The 25,579-nt window shown below is 34.5% G+C and overlaps 1 protein-coding gene across 1 annotated transcript; it reads left to right on the top strand.

Annotated features, from left to right (window-relative positions):
* Nucleotides 1-1,139: 1,139 nt before the first annotated feature.
* On the top strand, nt 1,140-23,637 carry LOC141326218 (WD repeat-containing protein 35-like). Its single transcript, XM_073834939.1, has 29 exons — nt 1,140-1,269; nt 1,469-1,586; nt 1,706-1,777; nt 1,891-1,983; nt 2,095-2,223; nt 3,055-3,188; nt 3,360-3,525; nt 4,640-4,788; nt 5,366-5,491; nt 5,565-5,750; nt 6,225-6,257; nt 6,597-6,653; nt 6,761-6,821; nt 7,616-7,760; nt 9,856-9,925; nt 10,231-10,284; nt 10,362-10,471; nt 11,001-11,217; nt 11,936-12,016; nt 12,642-12,778; nt 14,181-14,384; nt 16,373-16,519; nt 16,717-16,849; nt 16,966-17,076; nt 19,193-19,357; nt 19,935-20,075; nt 20,348-20,504; nt 22,622-22,862; nt 23,222-23,637. The coding sequence occupies exons 1-29, from the start codon at nt 1,246-1,248 to the stop codon at nt 23,370-23,372; spliced, it is 3,612 nt and encodes a 1,203-aa protein (XP_073691040.1). The 5' UTR covers nt 1,140-1,245; the 3' UTR covers nt 23,373-23,637.
* The last annotated feature ends 1,942 nt before the right edge of the window (nt 23,638-25,579 follow it).

Here is a 25,579-nt window from a genome sequence, read left to right on the forward strand (position 1 = left end):
GCTCAGGAGGACCAGCTCATAACCATCTTATAACCAGCTTAGAACCAGCTCAAACCAGCAGCAGTCTGATAAACTTGCAATGTCCTGAGAGAGTTTTCACATTCACATACTGGACAGAGTTTATGGTGTGTTTTTGATGTCTTTTAAAGACATTTATTGCTCCAATAGTCATATTGTTTTTCTTAACTGTTCTTACTGGATGATATCTCAAATAGAGTGCAGCATCTCCGTCGTGCCTAGAGTGGAAGATGGGACTCTGAACAGCTTGTTCTGGAAAAAAAAGAAAATCTCTTAACAGATGCCTACAATGTATCCCATGAATTCCTCATTTTGTTTACTTAATGAAAATGCGCTTATAATTCTTTATGTTCTGAGTATGATAATCATATATCAAATTATCTGTTGACACAAAGTGTTACATGTTTTTAAGTAAATCTTTCCTTTATTTTGGGAAAAAATAGTGTCATAGTAATATGTAAAGTATACGCACATCATTTTATGTTGTTGTCTATTTTGAATACTTGTACACATATATGAATGAATATATGAAGAAATTATAACAAATAAAAATATTCCTTGATGTTATTTTTTTGTTTTGTGTTATCTTTGCATTATATAATGGGTTAGCTAAAGACTATAATATAATATAATATAATACAATACAAGGGTGATTGGTGTGAAAGTGACTGTACAACTATTGCAAAGGTTTTTACCTTTTGTCTCTGTAACTAGCTAATGAATACTATTAAAAAAATACTGTTAAAATTACTTTGAGATGGAGTTTAACACGTCAAAATGCAGGTAATGGAAATTTTTCTGTGATCTATTTCATGTCAGCCTCATATAATCATAATTAGGCTGAAAATCCATTCAGATAATTTTATAATTAATTAGATTTTTTTTTAAATAATATTATCACAAGCGATTCAGTTAAAAAAGTGTACTACAAAGTAATGAGTGGAGAATTACTAAAAGAACTACAAATACCGTGGACGCCTTAGTCAAATATCATTTCCGGGCCAATTGGTTACCTAGAAACCAAGCAAACCGTTTTACAGCCGCATACATGCATGGGACATACACTAAAAATGCAAATGCCGTGAAGAACGGATTTCTTAATCAGTTCCTTTAAAAGAAGACAACGCTTCAGTCATCGGGAACAAAAAACTCCATTTAGCATCCAAAAAAACGACAAAATTGGTTATTAAACGCTGAGGCAGGCTAGCAAGCTAAGCTAAAGCAAAGATGTTTATTTATCTCAGTAAGAAGGTAAGCGTAAAATCTTGCATTATAACTGTATCGCTGTTACCATTATAACAATATTGACGTTACTGTTATATAAATAATTTTCGTTTTATTTATTTTTTTAGTTCCCTTTTCTTAAAAAGCCGTTTTTTATGATTATGATAGCTGTTTCTGCGTATACGACTTGTTTATCAGGGGTGTTGGCTTTGTTGTGTGTCCTCAGATTGCAATTCCGAACAATACAGTTTTAAAGTGTGTGTCATGGAACAAAGACCAGGGTTTCATCGCCTGTGGAGGAGAGGATGGGCTTTTAAAAGTTCTCAAACTTGAGACTTACACAGGTGGGAACCTGGGACTGCCAGTATGTCAATATAGACAATCAAAATATGAGCTCCTATATAACATAGAATGTTTGAATGAAATCCATCAGTCAACCAATAATTACATTTTTTTTTCTTAGATGATGCCAAACTGAAAGGCTTGGCAGCTCCCAGTAACCTCTCTATGAATCAGACACTGGAGGGCCACAGTGGTAAGAAAGACAGTAGAGATGTGTGACAAACTCTGTGTCTATGCGTTTTTTATTAGTCTTTGTGTGCATTGTTTTTGTGCTTTGACTCTCTGAGATTTAATTTTGCTATGCAGGTGCAGTGCAGGTTGTGACGTGGAATGAACAGTACCAGAAGCTAACCACCAGTGACCAGAATGGACTCATTATTGTCTGGATGCTTTACAAAGGTACAACTATGTAGAAAATACAGTAATATTTCATAAATATAAAACTCCAACCAGTTTTATGTGTGAATGCTCTTTTTGTGACACTTTTTTGTGATTGTGTGTGTCAAACAGGTTCATGGTATGAAGAAATGATTAATAACAGGAATAAATCTGTGGTGAGGAGCATGAGCTGGAATGCTGATGGTCTGAAGATCTGCATTGTGTATGAAGACGGTGCGGTGATTGTGGGCTCAGTGGATGGTAAGCACAGATATGGACTGTTTTTATTATAATTAGTATTTATTATTTTATTTTTAATTTAAAACGCTACAAGCAAAACTTTATTCATCAACTGCTCAAATTTGTGATTTTGTGTTATTTGGCGTTTTATAACAGAATAGTGGAAAGGAAACATCTAAAATGCACTTAGCACAATACAAAAGTTTTTAGTTAAATTAGATTTTAGTGCACTTTATTTATTTGTGTCTGTAGATTTCAATTACACTACATATCTTAAAAGGCCATTATTTCAAAATTAGCTTTTCTTTCTCCTGCACTGAGCCAGAAATCTCCACTTCAGTAGCACTTATGCACACTAGACTACATTCTGAAGTTTTTTTTAGGTGTTTGTTCATGTGTCATTTGCCTGATTTTATGCAACATTATTTTTCTGGCTGTTGACAGTGTTTTCTGATTTATGAAATAATAAAAAGAGATGTTCAAACTGTAAAAAAGAAACAAAACACTTTAATATGTCAACAAAATTAAACAAGAATTTTGAACCTGACTTGAGCAATGTTCAGATTTCTGTTCTGGAAATGTATACAAATTAGTGCATATTTAATTTAATAACATTTCAGCAAAATCTGCAATTCTTTATATAATCAATCAACTGGGAAAGTATGGTAATATCTATTTTTTTTACCCTATTCACCTTGTGTGTTTTAGTAGTTTATTATTACATTATTTTATTTTTTAAAATAAAGCTACTATATACCATCAAGCTACTATATTATATAGTTTTGACTTTTCATGTTTGTACATTTTATTTGTGTTAATATAAATGTGTGTGTTTGTTTTGTGATCTTGCAGGGAACAGGATCTGGGGTAAAGAACTAAAGGGGACCCAGTTGGCACATGTGGCCTGGTCTCCAGACAGTAAGATCCTGCTGTTTGGAATGGCCAATGGAGAGATCCACATTTACGACAACCAAGGAAACTTCATTGTGAGTATTGAGATGCTGAAAAACACTTTTTGTTCACCATTGTGTCTTTAGTCAGCTACTTCTACAAGTTGTCCTCTGTGGATCCTCAGGTTTTTTCATTTTTATCCAGTAAGTGGGTAGTACTGCTATTAAAAACACAATTTTGCTCTTATTGTGTGTGTTTATGCCCAGATGAAGATGACCATGAGTTGTTTGGCGAATGTAACGGGTGCCCTTAGTATAGCAGGTATTCACTGGTACCCCGGCACAGAGGGGTATCTGGAGCCAGACTGCCCCTGCCTTGCTGTTTGCTTTACTAACGGGCACTGCCAAGTGATGAGGCACGAAAGTGATGACAGTGAGTTTATGTGTTTCTTTATCTCTCTTTGTGCATGCTGAGTGACATACATTTTAGTACAGATCTATGTGAAAGCCCGTTTTCGCCCCTAAATAAAAAATAAAAAAGGTTATTGTGACTTTTTATCTCACAATTCTGACTTTCTTTATCAGAATTGTGAGATATAAACTCAGTTCAGAATTGTTTATCTCAGAATTGTAGGATATAAACTCACAGTTATGAGAAATAAAAAGAATTGAGAATTTTCTCATAAATGCAAGTTTATGTCTTGCAATTCTGACTTTTTTTCCCATCAAATGTGTAAGATATAAATTTGCACTTGCAAGTTATAAAGTCCAATTTTGAGGGGAAAAAAGACATATGTGACCCTGGACCACAAAACCAGTCATAAGGTTAAATTTTACAAAACTGAGATATATACATCATATGAAAGCTCAATAAATAAGCTTTCTACTGATGTATAGTTTGTTAGGATAGGACAATATTTGGTCGAGATACATCTATTTGAAAATCTGGAATATAAGGGTGCAAAAAAATCTAAATACTGAGAAAATCACCTTTAAAGTGGTCCAAATTAAGTTCTTAACAATACATATTACTAATCAAAAATTACATTTTGATAGTTTTACAGTAGGAATTTTACAAAAAATCTTCATGGAACATGATCTTTACTTAATTTCCTAATGATTTTTGACATAAAAGAAAAATCAATAATTTTGACCCATACAATGTATTTTTGGCTATTGCTACAAATATACCTCAGCGACTTAAGACTGGTTTTGTGGTCCAGGGTCACATATGTTCTAAAAATTGCAAGTTTATATCTTGCAATTCTGCTTGTATAACTCGCAATTGTGACTTTATATCTCACAATTCTGAGAAAAAAAGTCAGAATTGCAAGTTTGTATCATGCAATTCTAAAAAAAAGAGTCAGAATTGTAAGATGTAAAGTCGTAATTGGGAGAAAAAAAGTCAGAATTGTGAGAGTGAGATAAAAAGTCACAATTACCTTTTTTTTTAATTCAGTAGCTGAAATGGGCTTCCATAGATATGAGTATGAGGGAGAAGAGGAAAGTGGAATAATTCATTTCTGTGTGTGCGTATATGTGTGTAGGTCCTGTGATCATTGAGACGGGTATGTGGCATGTGGCCAGTATCCAGTGGAATCACTGTGGCAGTGTTCTAGCTATAGCAGGATCACTCAGAAACAGCGGAGCAGAGAAAGACATGAATGTTGTTCACTTCTACACACCATTTGGAGAGGTTAGTACTAATCACACACATGCATCATACAGACACACCTTTTGAAAGTTCTACAAAGATAATACATCCTGTGATATACAACTGTTCAAATGTTTGGGGTAGGTAAGACTTTTGTAATGTTTTCGAAAAAACTATTATGGTCATCAGGAATACAGTAAAACCAGCAATATTTTGAAATATTATTACAAATATGAAAAACTTCTTTTCTATTTTAATTTATTTTACAATATAATTTATTTCTGTCATGGCAATGCTGGGAAGCCATTGCCCTAGTCTCTTCAGTGTCACATGGTCCTTCAGAAATCATTTTAATATGGTGATTTGGTGTTCAAGAAACATTTATTATTATTAGCAATGTAAAAAAAAAAATCCACAATATTTTCAGAGAACTGTGATAACTTGATTATTTGATCACTAGAAAATTCAAAATAATTGAAAAAAAAAAAAAATAGAAATAGAATAAATAAAATATATAAAAATAAAATAATAAAAAAAATATAAAATAATACTCACCCCAGACTTTTTAACGACAATGTTTCTGTTGATGCACTGATGTATGATTTCATCATGTGTTTAGCATTTGCGGACTCTGAAGGTTCCAGGCAAGCAGATGACTGCTGTATCATGGGAAGGTGGGGGACTCCGAATTGGCCTAGCTGTAGATTCCTACATTTACTTTGCTAACATTCGGCCAGATTACAAGGTAATTTAGCTGTAAATAATAGCTATAAGAAACTTGAAAACAGCATTGAAAACATTTTACTTTGTCTTTGTAGTGGGGTTACTGCAGTAACACAGTGGTGTATGCATACACACGGCCTGATAGACTGGAGTACAGTGTGGTTTTCTGGGATACTAAGAATAATGAGAAGTTTGTAAAATATGTCAAGAGTCTCATGTCCATTACCACCTGTGGAGATTTTTGCATCTTGGCCACCAAAGCGGACGACACACATCCACAGGTACTGAAACCTTTTTTTCTGATCAAGAAGATTTAAATTTTAAAAGATTCATTTTAAATTAGCATATGTGACCCTGGACCACAAAACCAGTCGTAAGTAGGATGGGTATATATGTAGCAATAGCTAAGAATATATTGTATGGGTCAAAATTATCAATTTTTCTTTTATGCCAAAAATCGGTAGTAATGTAAAGATCATGTTCCATGAAGATATTTAGGATATTTCCTACTATAAATATATAAAAACTTAATTTTTGATTAGTAATATGCATCGCTAAGAACTTCGTTTGGACAACTTTGAAAGCGATTTTCTCAATATTTAGATTTTTTTGCACCCTCAGATTCCAGATTTTCAAATAGTTGTATCTAGGCCAAACCACACATAAATGGAAAGCTTATTTATTCTTATTGATGTATAAATCTCAATTTAAAAAGGTTGACCCTTACGATTGCTTTTTTGTCATTTCGTAAACAGGAGGACACTGAGGCTGAGGCTGGATCAGCTACGGTAAAGACACCACTCAAATCCTAATCTAGTAAAAAGATATGAAAATAATTCCATATGCAATCTAGTCACAGACACCAGAAAGCTACAGACAGGAGAGATTTAACAATAATACATGACTGTCGCTGTTTTATAGACCATAAGAAGACTGATTAAACAGACAGTTTTTGTTGTATCATGACATTTTACAAAGAAAGAATTAAACAACTAATAGTAGCTCTGAATCAGGGCTACTTCCAGTAGGACAGATAGTAGAAAGACATCATATTTTAATGCAAAATTTAATTACATCAAAATTGAGAAAGCTGTTCTTAAGCACCAGATGCAACCACTTTACCACAGGCATTTAATGAGCTGTCCAATCAAAACTCTTCAAAGGATCGGTCTAAGAGGAGAAAGGTATTATGACCATCTGCAAAAGATGCCTCTCAGATATTTCTGTAATTGCAATTGTTCTGAAGTGTACCCATGCAGTAAAGAGATGTCTGTCTGTACTTTGTCCATAGTATGTTCTGGTGTTGTGTAACTCCATTGGAACCCCACAGGACTCTAAATATATTGACATTGGTGAGTAAAACATGTTTCACTGATTCTATATGTATTCTTTATGCACATTCAGCAGGTCATTATTGCAAAATAAACTCTAAAAGCAAATAAACATATAAATGCACATTTTTGTTAAAATTATTTTATTATTTGAGATTTAGGAGAGCATTCTGTGATAGAAGAGATATAGCTAATGTTCCCTGGGACAATAGTCAGTTATGCATTTTAGAAAGTATTTATCATACAAAAATATTTGGTGGCGGGATGTGCCAACTGACTAATCAGAATCAAGTATCCCAGAGAGATGTGTATTAATGACCTTGCTTGTGTTTGTAATGATGAAACCCTTGTTATCTGATACAACACCAACATACATGGTGTGAAAGCTGCGGTGGGAATCCCGGCTCCTTTCCTCTCACTCTCATAGGCATCCTGCTAAATTCCTCCCCTGGTTGGTAGAGCATATCCGTTCCAGACATTCACCCTGATCTCTTTGTGGACAGATTCCAGAGTTGGAACAGCGACACATAACAGAATCTTTAGTTAAAAAATCATAGAAAAACATATTTTTAGTTGAAATCTGTCCCTGAATCCCACTCTGAATAAAGGTTTGTGTGATTGTCAGTAGCCTTTGAAATCACACAAAACTTCAACCGATATGCTATAAATATGCTAATGTCACATATTTTTTTATTTTATATATATGATGTAACTGGTTAAAGGAAGTTGTCTTCTTCCATATGCCACAAAATGAGATTAATATATTGCAGCTGTTTTTTCATACATTTTTTTTGCTCTCTGTTTCACTGCCATAGACCCCTTGTTCGTCACCATGACAAAGACTCACGTGATTGCTGCATCTAAGGAGGCGTTTTACGTTTGGCAGTATCGTGTGGCTAAGAAACTCACTGCTCTTGAAATCAACCAGGTTGCCAAGACAAGAAAGGAAGGTCGAGAGAGGTGAGGGTCAAAGGTCACAGTAGCTTTTTTTCACGCTGTATTATCAGTGCTTATTTATATGTTGCACTGATTCTTTAGCACTGCCATGAAAGAGGATACACAATTAAAAAGCACTGCCATTTAAAACTTTGGGTTAGTAAGATTTTTGAAATATTTTTGAATCACTTTATTTGATCATAAATGCAGTAAAAAGTGTAATATTGTGACATATTATTGCAATTTAAAATAGCTCTTTTATATTTTAATATATTTTAAAATGTAATAAATACCTATGATGGCAAATCTGAATTTTCTGCACTGATAATCTAGTTTTGACTCATGATCCTTCAGAAACCATTTTTATATGCTAAATTGTTGCTCGTGAAATACTACTTATTATTATCAATTTAGAAAACTATTGTGCTGCTTAATATTTTTTATGGAAACTGTGATTTATTATTTTTGGTGAGTACATGTAAATGTAGTTATGAACATAAAATGAATATATATAAACATTGGATTATAAATATAATCACTTTTGAACAATTTAAAGGGTTCACCCAAAAATGAAAAGTAGCCCATTATTTACTCACCCTCCAGGCATCTTTGGTGTAAATGACTTTCTTCTTTCAGACGATACCAAACGGAGTTATATTAAAAATTATCCTGGCATTTCCAAGTTTCTCTTTTTCAGTCTGAAACAAATCCAATAAAGTGCATCCATCCATAAAGTGTCTCACGTGCTCTGGGAGGTGAGTAAAAGCCTTTAGCTTGAGCCAACTGGTTGTACACGGAATCCCTTCCGGGCGAATAGTGCAAGATGTCGGCGTTGAAGCAAAGTTTCCTTACTTGAGCAAAGGAAAACTAGGCTTCTCTTGGTTTATATTGAAATCCTCAGACATTTTTTACAAATCCTCATTTTGAACTTCTTATTCACAGCCATTGCTTTGTTTACCTTTCTCCATAGCGTGTCCGCATTTGTCACTTCTGAGCATCACATGGGCAACGCCGACATCATACATGCTTCCGTGTATGAGCAGTTGCCACAAGCTAGATTTCTCTTACGAAAACACATGCATTCACCACGGGAGGCCTTTATTCATCCCCTGGAGCCATGTGAGGCACTTTTAATTATGGATGGATGCACTTTATTGGACTTGTTTTGGACTGATGAAGAGAAACACCCACCTATGCCGTTCTAAAGCTTTGAAATGGCAGGATCATCTTAAAAATACTCTGATTGCATTCGTCTGAAAGAAAGAAGTTATATACACGTAGGATGTCTGGAAGGTGTGTAAATAATGGACTAACTTTTATTGTTGGGTGAACTATGCCTTTAATGCATGCTTGCTCAGTGGTATTTCTTTCTTTCAAAATTTTCAACAAATACTCAAGTATTAAAGGGATATTTCACCCAAAAATGTAAATACTATAATTAATTGCTCACCCTCATGTTAGTCCAAACCCGTAAGACCTTTGTTCATCTTCAGAACACAAATTAAGATATTTTTGATGTATTCCGAGAACTTTCTTACACTGCATAGACATCAACGTAACTGACATGTTCAAGGCCCAAAAAGGTAGTAAGTACATTGTTAAAATTATTGAGTGAACTAACCGTTTAAATGCAGTAGGAAATAGTGATGATGTCATAATTTGAATGAGTTGTTTTAAAAACATTTTAATTAATATGTAGGTTCATTTCAGAGTGGAAATGTAGCTTTTTCAAATACTAACTGTATTTGTATACTAACATACTTTGTCCCATGTCTCAGACTCAGTGGCAAAATGAAAGTAGCAGATCTTTGTAATATGTAAGCTTTCATCAGAAGAAGTGATGTTTCCTATTGAGGCGTACAGTCTGTGGGCAGTCCTGTCTGCCCGTCTGTCTATCGGTACAGTGTGAGGGTGTGCTTGCTGACGGCAGCACTTTGGAAAAGTTCTGTTCGTGGCGGTGTGATGAAATCCTGCGACCCACACAGACTGGAACAGGACCCAGTGTTCTGTTTCCCTTCCACATGATAGAAATACACTAAGGCATTACCTCTCTTGCTTATTCCTCACTTTAACTGCACACTGTCTCTTTTCACTCCATCCTGCTGACTCTTTTCTCTAGGGTTTATCACATCGATGACAGTCCAAGCGGAACATCAGATGGGACACTGAACTTTGCCAAAGCCTTCACAGTGAGTACACTCAGCTCAGGCACTCACCTGTGGCTCTCTCAACCTCTCGTGAGAGGATTAGTGGGAAAAGCTGTCATAAAACACTGCTCAGCTCAGTCTGTTTATAAATTATTTTGTACTTGTGCTATGCTTTCTTTGATCCACACATCTTTAAGTGTCAAAGATGCTTCTAAGGGATCCAAATGTCAGAAAATGTCAGAGCATGGACCTTTTAATTTCATCCTGGCCAAATATATTCATATGACAGCTCTGAGAAAAGGGTCAAGAGAGTGAGATGTTTATGCTTTTTTTTTTGTGTTTCTCAGGCCACCAGAGATCCGATCTGCTGCATCACAGCATCAGACAGGATACTTATAGTGGTACGTCTGATTTGCACAAGGACACATGCTTTCTTTTAAAGTTTCTGTGCGATTGACGTGTGTTGTGATGTCTGCAGGGCCGTGAGTCTGGTATCTTACAGAGATACAGCCTGCCCAACATCAGCCTTCTGCAGAAATATTCCCTTACTTCCAGACCGTATCAGCTGTCCTTCAATTGTAACTCCAGGTCTGATTTCTCTCTCTCCTTTTTTTCTTCTCTTTTCTGATCCCATTTTAATCATATGTGACCCTGGACCACAAAACCAGCCATAAGGGTCAGTTTTTTTTAAATTGAGATTTGAACATCAGCTGAATAAATAAGTTTTCTATTGATGTATGGTTTGTTAGGATAGGACAATATTTGTACGAGATACAACGATTTGAAAATCTAGAATCTGAGTGTGCAAAAAAATTTGACTCTTGAGAAAATCGCCTTTTAAAGTTGAAGTGCATATTACTAATGAAAAAAATAATTTTGATATATTCATGGTTGTAAGTTTACAAAATGTTTTCATAGAACATGATCTTTACTTAATATCCTAATGATTTTTGGCATAATTTTGACCTATACAATCTTTTGTTGGCTATTGCTAAAAAATATACCTGCTTCTTATGAATGGTTTTGTGGTACAGGGTCACATATTGGCAATATTGGCACTATTACTGTTAGGCTAATCACTCCTTTTTCCTGTTTTAAATGAATTGTATTTTTCTAGCCGACTGGCTATTATAGACATGACCGGGGTGTTGACGTTTTTGGATGTAGAACCTCGAGCTTCTTCAGGGGATGCAGAGGGCGGGTCGACAGCTGGAGACCCATCTAAATTCGAGCGCAAGGATGTCTGGGATATGAAGTGGGCTAATGATAACCCCGATCTGTTCTCCATGATGGAGAAAACCAGAATGTATGTTTTCAGAAACCTGGACCCTGAGGTGAGACATGGAGAAAAAGTTACATATTCATAATTTCTGCATAGAGAATCTCATAAATGGTAAGAAAGAAAGACTGAGAGTTTTGCCAGAGCTATTGCACTCTTAAGAATACAGGGTTCAGGAACTGCTGCCGTTTTCAAATAAACACACACACACACACACACACACACACACACACACACACACACACACACACACACACACACACCAGCCTCTGTAAATCACAGAGCACATGGGCTGTAGATCAGACCACCCACTGCAGAGATTCAGTAGAGCTTTTTTCTTCCCGCATAGAAAGATAGCAGGAAGTGTAGTTTACAGGTCTAGTTCACACATTATAAGCAATATCAGGGTTGCCAGGTTTTCACAACAAAATACGCCCAATTGCGAAACTAGCCCAAAACTAGCCCAATCACGGGGTTTCCCTGGTAAAATTGGCATTCCAGGGGCTAAATATCACATTATTAAGGTCACTTTGAACCACAGACCTAAAAAAACAACCTGTGGCAACAGTGTTAAAGTAGCCCAATTCCGTGGGAAACCTGCAGACTTGGCAACACGAAACATGATTCACACAGATATTAAATATGTATATTTATAAATAACCAGTTTGAACTTTGATTTAAAAAGTCTATTTCATCAGTTGTTTTAATTTGCAACAGAATTAGTGTGAGTATTCTTTCCTGACAAGCTTATTTGTGTTGTGTATTGAACACAGGAACCAATTCAGACGTCTGGCTTCATCTGCCACTTTGAGGATCTAGAGATCAAATCTGTACTTTTGGATGAGATTATGAGGGTTGGTTGGAATATATCAGATTGAATATGAATTTATTTTTAACCAGTAAATGTCAGTGCATTTTAAAACAGATTTCCAGGGCTGAAAAATTAACACAATTGTATAATGGAAATGAACAAACCCTAAAAAAATTATATATATTAGCTGTGCCCTGCTAAATTGTTATGATGTCTATAAAATAATAATAATTACTATTATTTGTAACCCTGAACCACAAAACCAGTCTCAAGTAGCACAGGTATTTTTGTAATAATAGCCCAATACACATTGTATGGGTCAAAATTATTTTACTTTTATGCCAATTGCCAAAAGTCATTGGGATATTAAGTAAAAATCATGTTCCATGAAGATATTTTGTAAATTTCCTACCGTAAATATATCAAATCTTAATTTTTGATTAGTAATGTGCATTTCTAAGAACTTTATTTGGACCACTTTAAAGGCAATTTTCTCAATATTGAGATTTTTTTGCACCCTCAGATCCCCGATTTTCAAATAGTTGTATCTCGGAAAGCTTAAAATTGACCCTTACGACTGGTTTTATGGACCTGGGTCACATTTATGTGATCATAATTAGTCAGAAGTTGTGTGAACCCTTAATATAATTTTATATTTTATCTTTCAGGATCCAGAGGTTCCAAATAAAGATTATTTAATAAACTTTGAGATCCGTTCGCTGAGGGACAGCAGGGCACTTATTGAGAAGGTTGGGATTGAAGATGCTTCTCAGTTTATTGAGGACAATCCCCATCCACGTCTCTGGTGAGACACACACTCATTCCACACAATAAATGGGGCGGTTTATTTATTTATTCAAGCATACCTGCACACAAAAAGAGGAATGAATGAAAGCATAGACATAGGCAGTACGGAACAGTGTGTTAAAACATACTGTGTAGGTTTGGGTATTTGTGTATGTTTAGCAGGACTGTGTTTGTTATACATTCAAACACTCTTAAATGGTGATTTAAGAGTGTGCAACATGGCAATGTGTGAGTTTCCTGGAAGTGGAAAGCGTGAGGTCCAGATTTATTGTCTAAATAAAGTGTGAGGTACAGTTTTATGATCTGAATGATGATCCTGGCACTGGCAGGACAAAATGAAACCAATAAGGCAGCACACTTCTGTACCTGCCTGACCATTAAGAAAGGGAAACCTAGATAAACTGGAATAAAATAAACTGTACTATTAACCACGCAGTTATTTAAGCTTGTGTTCATTTAAAAAAAATAAATCTTCAACTAAGACAGAGATGAAAGAGAGAAAGATGTTACCTGTAGTCATTAAGCATGGCAGTCTTGGAGTGGCTCTATTGATTTAGCAGCCCACTGGAGTTTTAGTGGCTCTGTCAGTTCTCACAGCACAAGGAGGAATTTCAGATTGGACTCTTGTTAGAGAAGCAGGGAGGTAAACCCAGCGATCTAACATACATTGACAGGACTCTTTACAATTTCCCCATTTGTTGAATAACTTATAAATGAATCTCTCGAAAGCATAATAAAGCATAATCTAGCAAAAAAATAAATTGCATATCATATTATATTTTGCTAAATTGTATTTTTATTTCAGTATTTGTTTTACTGCCTTTAATACAGCTTTTTAAATAAACATGACAATCCCTATTTAAGATTGCCATTTTTTCCCCCTTGATTTTGGGGTGAAATGAGAACAGTTTTGTGAGATTCACCTCTTGAGTGAGTTGTGAGTTGCTGTTAATGCTGTCAGACATAAACTGGAAAAGGAATCCTACAGAAATATGGTGTAAAGAAAAACAAGAGCTGTGTCAGCTCTCTTTCAGTCGGTGTGTGTTTGCTCTGATACAAGCGTGAGAGCTCAAAGGCTCTGTTGTTTGATTGTGCTCATCCTTTACATGCCAACATGTCAGAGGTCAAAGGTTTTCTTAGCTTTCCGTGAGTATATGAAAAGATTCACTTCACCCTCCTTGGCCACTTTTTGTGACTCAGTTCTCCAAAACTCTTTCAGTCAAACAGATTTAGCTATATGCAGAATATGGTACAAATAAAAATACTTCAAATAAATAATTTCATCAGAACTAATGTATCATACACTGTGTCATAATCTCAAATTGATGTGTATCGCAATGGTTTAAACCTTTTTTGACAATTGAAAATTCAGTCAGTTGTATCTATGCTTGCACTTCCAGGCGTCTGTTGGCAGAAGCAGCGCTGCAGAAGCTGGATCTGAAGATGGCTGAACAGGCGTTTGTGCGCTGTAGAGACTACCAGGGCATTGAATTTGTGAAGAGATTGAGCAACCTACAGAGTGAAGCCATGAAACAAGCCGAGGTGGCCGCTTACTTTAGCAGGTTTGAGGAGGCAGAGAGGATGTACCTGGACATGGACCGCAGGTACGCAGAGACGTATGCATACTGTCATGCACAAACCTAGAGGAGATTCAGAAGTGTTTCTATCCTGTGTGAAATCTCTGTGGACAAGCACACTTTATTTAAAAAAATGTGACCCTGGACCACAAAACCAGTCATAAGGTTAAATTTTACAAAACTGAGATGTGTCCATCATATGAAAGCTCAATAAATAAGCTTTCTATTGATGCATAGTTTGTAAGGATAAGACAATATTTGGCCGAGATACATCTATTTGAAAATCAGGAATCTGAGGGTGCAAAAAATCAAAATACTGAGAAAATCACCTTTAAAGCTGTCCAAATTAGGTTCTTAACAATGCATATTAATAATCAAAAATTACATTTTGATATATTTACACTAGGAATTTTACAAAAAATCTTCATGGAACATGATCTTTACTTAATTTCCTAAAGATTTTTGGCATAAAAGAAAAATCTATAATTTTGACCAATACAATGTATTTTTGGCTATTGCTACAAATATACCCCAGCGACTTAAGACTGGTTTTGTGGTCCAGGGTCACAAATAATAATGTTAAATTGTTAAATTCATTTGATTAAATTAAGAAAAAAAAATACACAATTTAAGTGAAACCTTTTAAACAATATTTAAACAATTTTTTAAATGAAGCTAGTTATAAGACTAAATACACTACCAGTCAAAAGTTTTTGTACAGTAAGATGTTTAATGTTTAAGAAGTCTCTTCTGCTCACCAAGCCTGCATTTATTTGATCCAAAGTACAGCAAAAACAGTTGCATTTTAAAATATTTTTACTATTTAAAATAACAGTTGTCTATTTGATTATATTTTAAAATGTTATTTATTCCTGTGATTTCAAAGCTGAATTTTAGCATCATTACTCGAGTCACACGATCCTTCAGAAATCATTGTAATATTCTGATTCGCTACTCAAAAAAACATTTATTATTATTATGTTGAAAACAGCTGAATTTTTCAGGTTTCTTTGATGAATAGAATGTTAATTTAGAAAGCATTTATCTGAAATAGTAATTTTTTGTAACATAGCAAATGCCTTTATCGTCACTTTTGTTTAATTTAAAGCATCCTTGCTACTTTCTACAATCCCCCCACCCAAAAAATATATAAAATAATAATAATAATAATAATAAAATGTTTCTTCAACAGCAAATCAGCATATTAGAATGACTTCTGAAGTATCATGTGACACTGAAGACTGGAGTAATGCTGAAATTTAGCTTTGATTACAGGAATAAATTACATTTTAAAATATATTCAAATAGAAGGCATAGAATTGAATGAATAGTTATTTTTAAATAGTAAAAATATTTCACAAAAGCACTGATTTTGCTGTATTTTGGATCAAATAAAAGCAGGCTTGGTGAGCAGAAGATACTTTTTCAAAAAACAAATATTCTTAATGTCCAAAAACTTTTTACTGGTTGTGTAAATATAATAAAAATGACAAAAGCACGAAAACACATTGCAAGAACTACATTTAAAATGAAAAGCTAATTTAAAATATAAATATAAATATAAATAATACGAACACTGAAAATATAGAACTGAGCAGGATTCAAACTCATATGCCCCACCATGCAACATATACTTATGCAACATATAAGTCTCTACTTTAACACTGTATTACAAATCTTACAAATGTATATTTCTACATTACATACTTTTTTTTTTTTTTTTTTTTTTCTTCAGTTTTTTGGCTTTTTACCAAACAGAAGCTATTCATATTTCTTCTGGCATGCAACAAGGGATTACCATATTTTAATTTAATGGAGTACTAAATTAAATAAACTACATGGATGGATGACTTTTAGTTAAAAAACAAAACAAAACTTGTCTTCGAGTCATCTTCCATATGTGTCTCTGGAGTTTTGTTTATGCGGTTATGCCCAACATTTTAATTAACTAAATTGAAAAAGAAATCAATTATTTTTGAATGCTCATCTTTCATCTTTCTCCCTCTCGTCTCTAGGGATTTGGCGATTGGTTTGCGTATAAAGCTCGGTGATTGGTTCAGGGTTCTGCAGTTGTTGAAGACAGGATCAGGTGACTCTGATGATGCCCTTCTGGAGCAGGCCTACAACGCTATTGGAGACTACTTTGCAGACAGACAGAAATGGTAGGCTGTTTAAGTGCGAGTGTGCATAGTTGTTTATAAATATATGTATATGATTTGTTTGTTTTTATTTAAGCATAAAGGCATTAAATTAAACGTTTTTTAAGATGATGAGTAAGTTAATTCATGTGTTTTAATTAATTTAGTTATTATTATTTGAGTGCTGATACAGAGACCTGAAGTGTGTTTGTGTTCCACAGGTTGAATGCAGTGCAGTATTACCTGCAGGGTCGTAATCAGGAGCGTCTGGCTGAATGTTATTACATGCTGGAGGACTATGATGGTCTGGAGAGACTTGCAAACTCACTACCGGAAAACCATAAACTGCTACCAGTGTGTTCTTTCTCTTTTTTTCTCTCTCTTTCTACTTGTTTCAAAACAGACTGAGCAGTTATGTTTGGTTCAGGTTGTCTTAATGGCTTGAACTGTGCTTTATTGTGTGTGTGTAGGACATTGGTCAGATGTTTGTTACCGTGGGAATGTGTGAGCAGGCCGTCAGTGCATTTCTAAAATGCAACCAGCCCAAAGCAGCTGTGGATGCCTGTGTGCATCTAAACCAGGTGAGTTTTCATACACAAATATACACAGGGCTTTAGCTGGTTGTATGGCTTTGATATGTTAGGAATGTTAAAGGTATAACATGTATTAATAATATATTAATTATATTAAGATTACAGTATATTAGGGCTATCAATTGATTTAAAAAAATGTGACCATGGACCACAAAACCAATCATAAGTAGCACAGGGTATATTTGTAGCAATAGCCAACAATAATAATAAGCCAACAACAATAGCCATCAAAATGATTGATTTTTCTTTTTATGCCATCATTAGGATATTAAGTAAAGATAGTGTTTCATTATTTTATTATTTAATATTTTCTACTTTCTAATTTCCTACTATGAATATATCAACTTAATTTTTGATTAGTAAAATGCATTGCTAAGAACTTCATTTGGACAACTTTGAAAGCGATTTTCTCAATATTTAGATACATTTTTTTTATTTTTAGTACCCTTAGATTCCAGATTTTCAAATAGTTGTATCTCGGCCAAATATTGTTCTATTATTTTCTCTTGTGGACTATTTGTAAATGTCTTTTATGTGAAATATGTTATTCAGATTATAGGTTGTTTTTGCACCCTCAGACAGAGGCGGACAGTGTCTGTACTGTGTTTTTCTTTGGAAAACCTTCACTTCACTACATTTCCAAAAATAATATCGTACCATTTACTGCACTACATTTCATACATAAAAGTAGTTTTTTTTACCTTTAATACTTGAGAACATTAAAAATTTAGTACTTTCTTGTACTCAAGTAAATCTTTGAATTACTTTTACTTGAGTAAAAGTAAGAAAATACTAGATTTCTAATATAATTAAGTATTAATTAATATGAAACGTTGAGCAGTAAATACTTAATTACATTAGAAATCTAGTATTTTCTTACTTTTACTCAAGTAAAAGTAATTCAAAGATTTACTTGAGTACAAGAAAGTACTAAATTTTTAATGTTCTCAAGTATTAAAGGTAAAAAAAACTACTTTTATGTATGAAATGTAGTGCAGTAAATGGTACGATATTATTTTTGGAAATGTAGTGAAGTGAAGGTTTTCCAAAGAAAAACACTCTGATAAAGTACACTTTATTCTTATACTATTAATACTTTTTAAATTTACTTGAGCAAGTATGGATACTTCACTACTGTCCACCTCTGCCCTCAGATTCCAGATTTTAAAATAGTTGTATCTCTGCCAAATGTTGTCCTATTCTAATAAACCATACATCAATTGAAAGCTTATTTATTCAGATGTATAAATCTCTACCTCTATCTATAAACCCTCATGACTGGTTTTGTGGTCCAGGGTCACAATATAATTTTAATTTATCTGTTCATTGTAGTTAAAGCATCTGGATACTTTTTAAAGAAAAAAACAAAAGACAAGGAACAAGAGAGTGCTATTTGCTTTTCTAATTTCTTAGAAAACTCAGAATATATGTTTCTCACACCTAAACTCTAAATAATAAAGTAATATCAAATAATATAGTAACTTCTTGGATAGGTTTTTTGCAGATGGTATTGTCAGTCACACATACAAATTATGCCGTTCTTTACTTGCAGGTGATATTTAATATTTTTTAGTCTTTCATAAATTAATTCCACTGTACTGTAATTTGTTAAACATCTCTGGATATAATTTCTAGATACATTTTAAATAAAAAGCTATTTTCTTTATCATATACTGATCTGATAAACAACGTGCGCACACAGACACACACTTGTACTGCTTCTCTTGCAACAGTTTCTTTAGAAATCACACAATGAATGAAATAATTATTATCCATAATCTGCATTAAAGACATTGACAGCCCTATTTAATATGCATTTCTCAAAAGACCTCTTTCTCCCTTTCTTCACTGAATGCATTCTGACTCACTGCCTTTTCTTCGGCTTTTTTGGCCATTTAGAGATAATGATGCTTCTGTCATTAGTTTAAATGAGAGGTTCAGAGAGATAGTGCTCATCATCAGTTCTACTCAAAGATCCAGATGCAGCTGTAACGTCATCACACTCATCTGCTCATGAAACCTGTCTGTGATGAATGTTTAGATGTTTGATGGTAACACATGTGTGAAACAGTAAAAATACATTTCAATTTTATGCACTTTTCAGTGGAACAAAGCTGTTGAACTCGCAAAAGACCACAGTATGAAGGAAATTGGACCTCTGCTGTCTAAATACGCCTCACATCTGCTGGAGAAAAACAAAACTCTAGAAGCTGTAGAGCTCTACAGAAAAGCCCATCACTTCCTGGATGCCGCCAAACTTATGTTTAAGGTATGTTAGTAACAGCTTGTGTAAAAATTGTCAGTGTTTTTTTGTCATTTGTTACTCACCCTCATGTCGTTCCAAACCCTTAAGACCTTTGTTCATCCTGGGAACACAAAGAAAGAAATTTTTGATGAAATCCAAGAGCTTTCTGTCCCTGCATAGACAGCAACATAACTACTGTTCAAGGCCCAAAAAGGTAGTAAAGACATTGTTAAAATAGTCCATGTGACATCAGTGGTTCAGCCATAATGTTATGAAGCTGCGAGAATACTTTTTTTGTGAACATGAATGTGTGTCGAAGACTGACAAGGAAGAGAAGAAATTGTTAAATAAAGTTGTTATTTTTGTTTTCTTTGTGCAAAAAACATATTTTTGTAGCTTCATGAATTTACGGTTGAAACACAGATGTCCCATGGACTATTTCAACAATGTCCTTACTACCTTTTTGGGCCTTGAACATGGTATTTCCGTTGCTGTCTATGCAGGGTCAGAAAGCTCTCTGATTTTTGGGTGAACTATCCCAAAGTCAGGACGTTTTGAAACTGTAAAATATTTTCAGATTACACACTTTATTCCACCTCAGATTGCTGAAGAAGAGGCGAAAAAGAGAACACGACCTCTGCGAGTGAAGAAGCTGTATGTGCTTGCCGCCCTGCTGGTGGAGAACTTTCACACCCAGATCAAAAGCTCACAGCAAAGCAAAACCAAGGGCAAGAAATCAGAGGTGCTCAAACTGTTCACACATCCTCATACAGTACATACTCAGAACTCTTGTTTTCTGGATGTACTTAGATTTAGTACAGGACTAACCAAGTACGGATTTGTTATCATTTGTGATCTTTGCAAAGAGCTGTGGTAGTTTGTAACTCTTGGTGCTGTGGTCTGCAGCTGCAGCCTGACTCAATCCGAAAGCATCAGAGCGGCAGGAAATCAGTTGTGATGAAGGGCTCATTTACAGCCTAGTGGTGGGTAATTTGTGTGTGTGATTTATTTCAGGCTACCAATGCATTAGCAGGGCTGTTAGAGGAAGATGAGTCGTCTTCAGACAGCCGTATCCTGGATGACGCCTGGCGTGGAGCAGAGGCCTATCATTTCTTCCTGCTTGCGCAGAGACAGCTGTACGAAGGCAAGGTGGAATCAGCCATGAGGACAGGTGACACATAAAACCAAATAAGTTGCGATAACATTCAGTTGAAGTCAGAAATTTACATACACCTTGCAGAATCTTCAAAATCTTAATTGTTTTACTAAAAAAAGAGAGATCATACAAAATGCATGCATTTTTATTTAGTACTGACCTGAATAAGATATTTCACATAAAATACATTTACACAAGAGAAAATAGTAGTTGAATTCATAAAAACGACCCCATTCAAAATTTTACATACACTTGATTCTTAATACTGTATTGTTACCTGAATGATCCACAGCTGTTTTCTTTTTTGTTTAGTGACAGTTGTTCATGAGTCCCTTGTTTGTCCTGAACAGTTAAACTGCCCCCTGTTCTTTAGAAAAATCCTTCAGTTTCCACAAATTCTTTGGTTTTTCAACATTTTTGTTTGTTTGAACCCTTTCCAACAATGACTGTATGATTTTTGAGATCCACATTTTCACACTGAGGACATCGGAGGGACTCAGATGCACATATTACAGAAGGGTCAAACACTCACTGATGCTTCTGAAGGAGAAATGATGCATTAAGAGCCGGGGTGTAAACTTTTGAACAGAATGAAGATGTGTACATTTTTCTTATTTCACCTAAATATATATATTTTTTCATTTAGTACTGCCTTTCAGAAGCTACAGATGATACTTAAATGTTTTCTGGAAGACAAAATTCCTCAAATTCAAAAAGTTTTCACCCCCTGCTCTTAGTGCATCGTGTTTCCTTCTGAAGGGGATAGTTCACCCAAGATTATTCATTTGCTGAAAATGATAATGATCTCCATATAAATATTCAGAGTTTTGTAAATGTGTGTGTGTGTGTGTGTGTGTGTGAATGCATGCATGGTATGTCTGGCCTTGTCTTGTGTTAAATCGCTCACCTGAACTGAGAAAATAAACACAAAGTGAAGTCTTTATAGCATTCGGTCCACACATACACGCTCGCAAAAAAACGTTTGCTTACATTAAGGTCTAGACAAAATGTTTAAACCACAGATTACATCATACATATCCAAGACCACCTGGACAAGAGGTGTGCATGCATGTATGTATATGCGTGGGTTAATTTGTCTGTCTTTCAGTTAGCAGTGTTTTCAATGCATAATAATATTAAAATCTTAAAATGGTCTTTTAAAAGCTACTTAAGTTAGGGATGCACTGATATTAAAATTCAAAAAATATACACTGCTGTTCAAAAGTTTGGGATCAGTAAGATTTTTTATTTTTATTTTTTTAAAGAAGTATCTTATGCTCTTCAGAAATCATTCTAATATGCTGATTTTTTAAATATTTTTTTTTTATCAGTGTTGGAAACAGTTGTGCTGCTTAATATTTTTTGGAACCTGTGACGCTTCTGTATTTTTTTTTTATGTAAAAAATAAAATAAAAAACAGCATTTAAAATAGAAATATTTTCTAACAGTCCTTGCTGAATAAAAGTATTAATTTCTTTCAAAGAAACAAAGAAAGAAAGAAAAAATGTTCTTACCCCAAACTTTAAACAGTAGTGTGTATTGTTACAAAACATTTTTATTTAAAATTAATGCTGTTCTTCTTAATTTTTTATTCATCAAGAACCCTAAAAAAGTATCACAGGTTTCAAAAAAATATTAAGCAGCAGAACTGTTCTCAACAATCATTCTAAATTAGCATACAAAAATGATTTACAAAGGATCATGTGACACTGAAGACTGGGTTAATGATGCTGAAAATTCAGCTTTGCATCACAGGAATAAATTCTATTCTATTTTAAATTAAAATAATATTTCACAATATTACCATTTTATTCTTTATTTTTAATCAAATAAATGCAGACTTGATGAGCAGAAAATACTTATTTAAAAGCATTAAAAATCGTACTGATTTCAAACTTTTGAACGGCAGCGTATATTAATAAGTTGATAATCATATTTGTGTCGTGACAGATAACCAATAAATAGCCATTATTAAAATTCCATACAAGTAAATTTAGGCAACACAACATTATATTGTACAGTATGAAAAATGTATATTCACATTTAAGATTTAATGAAAAAGATGTATTTAACATGTCTTTTATTCCTCAAATGTAAAGCAATGCAATAATTACTTAATTCTCTATTTCTAGCTCTCCATCTCCGGGACTATGAGGATATTATTCCTGCTGTAGAGATTTACTCTCTGCTAGCCATCTGCTCATCTACCAACTGTGCGTTTGGTATTTGCTCACGTGCCTTTATAAAGCTGGAGTCTCTGGAAACACTGACTCCAGATCAGAGGCAGCTTTATGAAGACCTGGCCCTGGAGATCTTCACCAAGCACAGCCCTCGAGACACCCGGCAAAGCCAGCAAGACAGTCTGACTGAAGGGTAAGACAGGAACGCAACAGCCAGATGTGCTTTACAACCTCACTGAGCGAACAACCACTGGAAACATTTCTCAGGCCCCGTTTAACAGATAACTGAGGTGAATCCTTCGTTGCGGTTGATACACAGAGCTGTGAGGTCACAGTGACGCAAGTGTAAAGTAGTGTGAGATGAGTAGCTAAGGGTCAGCGTACATGACGTAGGCCTGTATCACAGTGGTGTGCTTCTCTTTTCGTGATGTCTTCAACATGCATTCACCAGTTTGAAACAATGTTTAACTATATGAGGAAGCCTGATTAATGAATCAATCTCTCTCTTTGTCTTTTATTTTTTCCCTTTTTATCACTTCCTTTCCTTCTCAGGCCGGAGGGCAAGTTGCCCACCTGTATAGTGACAGGAAAAGTGATATCGGAGTACCAGTTCTGGCTGTGCAGTGTGTGTAAGCACTGTGCTTTGGAGCAGGATATCACACAACACAACTTCTGTCCTCTCTGTCACTCCCCAGTGGCATAGATTTTTACCATCTCTTTCCCAAACTCAGCTCTTGCTTCATCAAATGTCAGTCTTTTTGATGTATTGTGGGACATCAGAACTCTGCCATAGAGGCTTAAAATATCTAATTTGGATATTCAAACTAATTATTATATATATATTTATACATTTCATTTCTTTTATATGACATTTTCATATATTTATGTAAATAATAACATTATTTTCACTTGCCTAACAATATTCTACACAATAATTTCTCTGTAAATCAATTTATAGAATCATCACGTTCAACTCAATTTGGCAGTTGACATAAAAATTTGTAAAACATTGTTTAACAGTTTACTAAGGAATGAATGATCTGGGTAAGAGATACAGTTGAGGTCAAATGTTTACATACATCTTGCAGAATCTCCAAAATGTTATTTTACCGAAATAAGAGGGATCATACAAAATGTGTGTTATTTATTTAGTACTGACTGAAATAAGATATTTCACATGAAAGAGTTTACCACAAAAGAAAATAGTAGTTAAATTGATAAAAAATTACACCGTTCAAAGGTTTACATACACTTGATTCTTAAAACTGTGTTGTTACCTGAATGATCCACAGCTGTGTTTTTTGTTTAGTGTTAGTTTTTTATGAGTCCCTTGTTTGTCCTGAACAGTTAAACTGCCAGCTGGTCTACAAAAAAAAAAAAAAAATCCTTCAGGTCCCACAAATTCTTTGGTTTTTCAAAATTGTTTGTGTATTTAAACCCTTTCCAACAATGACTGTGTGATTTTGAGATCTATTTTTTTCACACTGAGGACAACTGAGGGACTCATATGCAACTATTACAGAAGGTTTAAACGCTTACTGATTCTTCAGAAGGAAACACTATGCATAAGGAGCCTGGGGTAAATTTTCTCTTCTGAAAAACATTGAAGTAGCTTCTTAAGGGCAGTACTAAATGAAAAAATATAATAATTCGTTACATTTATATAGCGCTTTTCTAGACACTCAAAGCGCTTTTACAGTGTCAGGGGTATCTCCTCATCCACCACCAGTGTGCAGCATCCACCTGGATGTTTGAACCTTCTGTAATAGTTGCATATGAGTCTCTTAGTTGTCCTCAGTGTGAAAAGATGGATCTCAAAATCATACAGTCATTGTTGGAAAGGGTTTAAATACACAAAAATGCTGAAAAACAAAAGAATTTGTGAGACCTGGAAGATTTTTCTGAAGAATAGCAGGCAGTTTAACTGTTCAGGACAAACAAAGGACTCGTGAACAACTATCACGAAGCAAAAAAAAAAAAAAAAAGCACAGCTGTGCATCATTCTGGTAATGACACAGTATCAAGAATCAAGTGTATGTAAACTTGAACAGGGTATTTTTTTTTATAAATTCAACTGTTTTCTTTGTGGACATTTTATGTGAAATATCTTATTCAGGTCAGTACTAAATAAAAAATAACATGCATTTTGTATGATCCCTCTTGTTTTGGCAAAATAATGAACACTTTGCAGTTTCTGCAAGGTGTATGTAAACTTTTGACCTCAAGTGTATAAAGACATTTCACTCAATTTGACAATTAAAAACGAGCACAAGAATTGTTTAACTGTTTGCACAATTAAGAATGAATCATCTAGCTAATAACTGTATGTTTTTATTTGTGATGTTTTTTAGTTATAAAAACAAAATAAAATGGATTCAGTGTATCTTGTTATTTTAGCGAACAACAGAACATCAATTTGCCTTGTAATCTGAAATGTTCCAATATATACAAAAAAAATGCCTCAAACAAGACAATCTTTTAAACTTTGCTGTTTAGTCAGTTCTGATTTGAATCGAAAATGTACGTATTTAATTTTTAGAAACCTGTACAGTAAAACTTTTACAGGTGATTTCTGTCTTTTACCTGATTTTCACCTTGTCGTATGTCACCCAATGCTGCCCTCTACAGTCGGTCTCGAGTACTGACGCTTTTGACTTAATGTATTTTGTTACTTGTTGCATATGCTTGATACATTCATATTTTTTCTCTCTGAGCATAACTGACGACATTGTTAATTACTGGACAATAATAGTTCATTTTTTTTTTTTTTTTTTGCCTAAACCTATTTTAAAAATACATACTTAAGGTGACATTTAAACGGCGTACTCCTGACGGCCTCTAGAGGGCGGTGTCTGTCAATTCCTTTTTGCTCGTGCGACAAGTGCTGCGCGGGAGAATTACTTCAGCTGA

Source organism: Garra rufa, chromosome 2 (assembly GCF_049309525.1).
Source record: "Garra rufa chromosome 2, GarRuf1.0, whole genome shotgun sequence".
Lineage (NCBI taxonomy): Eukaryota > Metazoa > Chordata > Actinopteri > Cypriniformes > Cyprinidae > Garra > Garra rufa.

Excerpts from the sequence above, each read along its gene's own strand:
- LOC141326218 (XM_073834939.1), top strand. The coding sequence starts at position 1,246 with ATGTTTATTTATCTCAGTAAGAAG. Across the intron at positions 10,285-10,361 it reads CAGACAGGATACTTATAGTG|GGCCGTGAGTCTGGTATCTT; the intron begins GTACGTCTGATT and ends TGATGTCTGCAG. Across the intron at positions 19,358-19,934 it reads CCGCCAAACTTATGTTTAAG|ATTGCTGAAGAAGAGGCGAA; the intron begins GTATGTTAGTAA and ends ATTCCACCTCAG.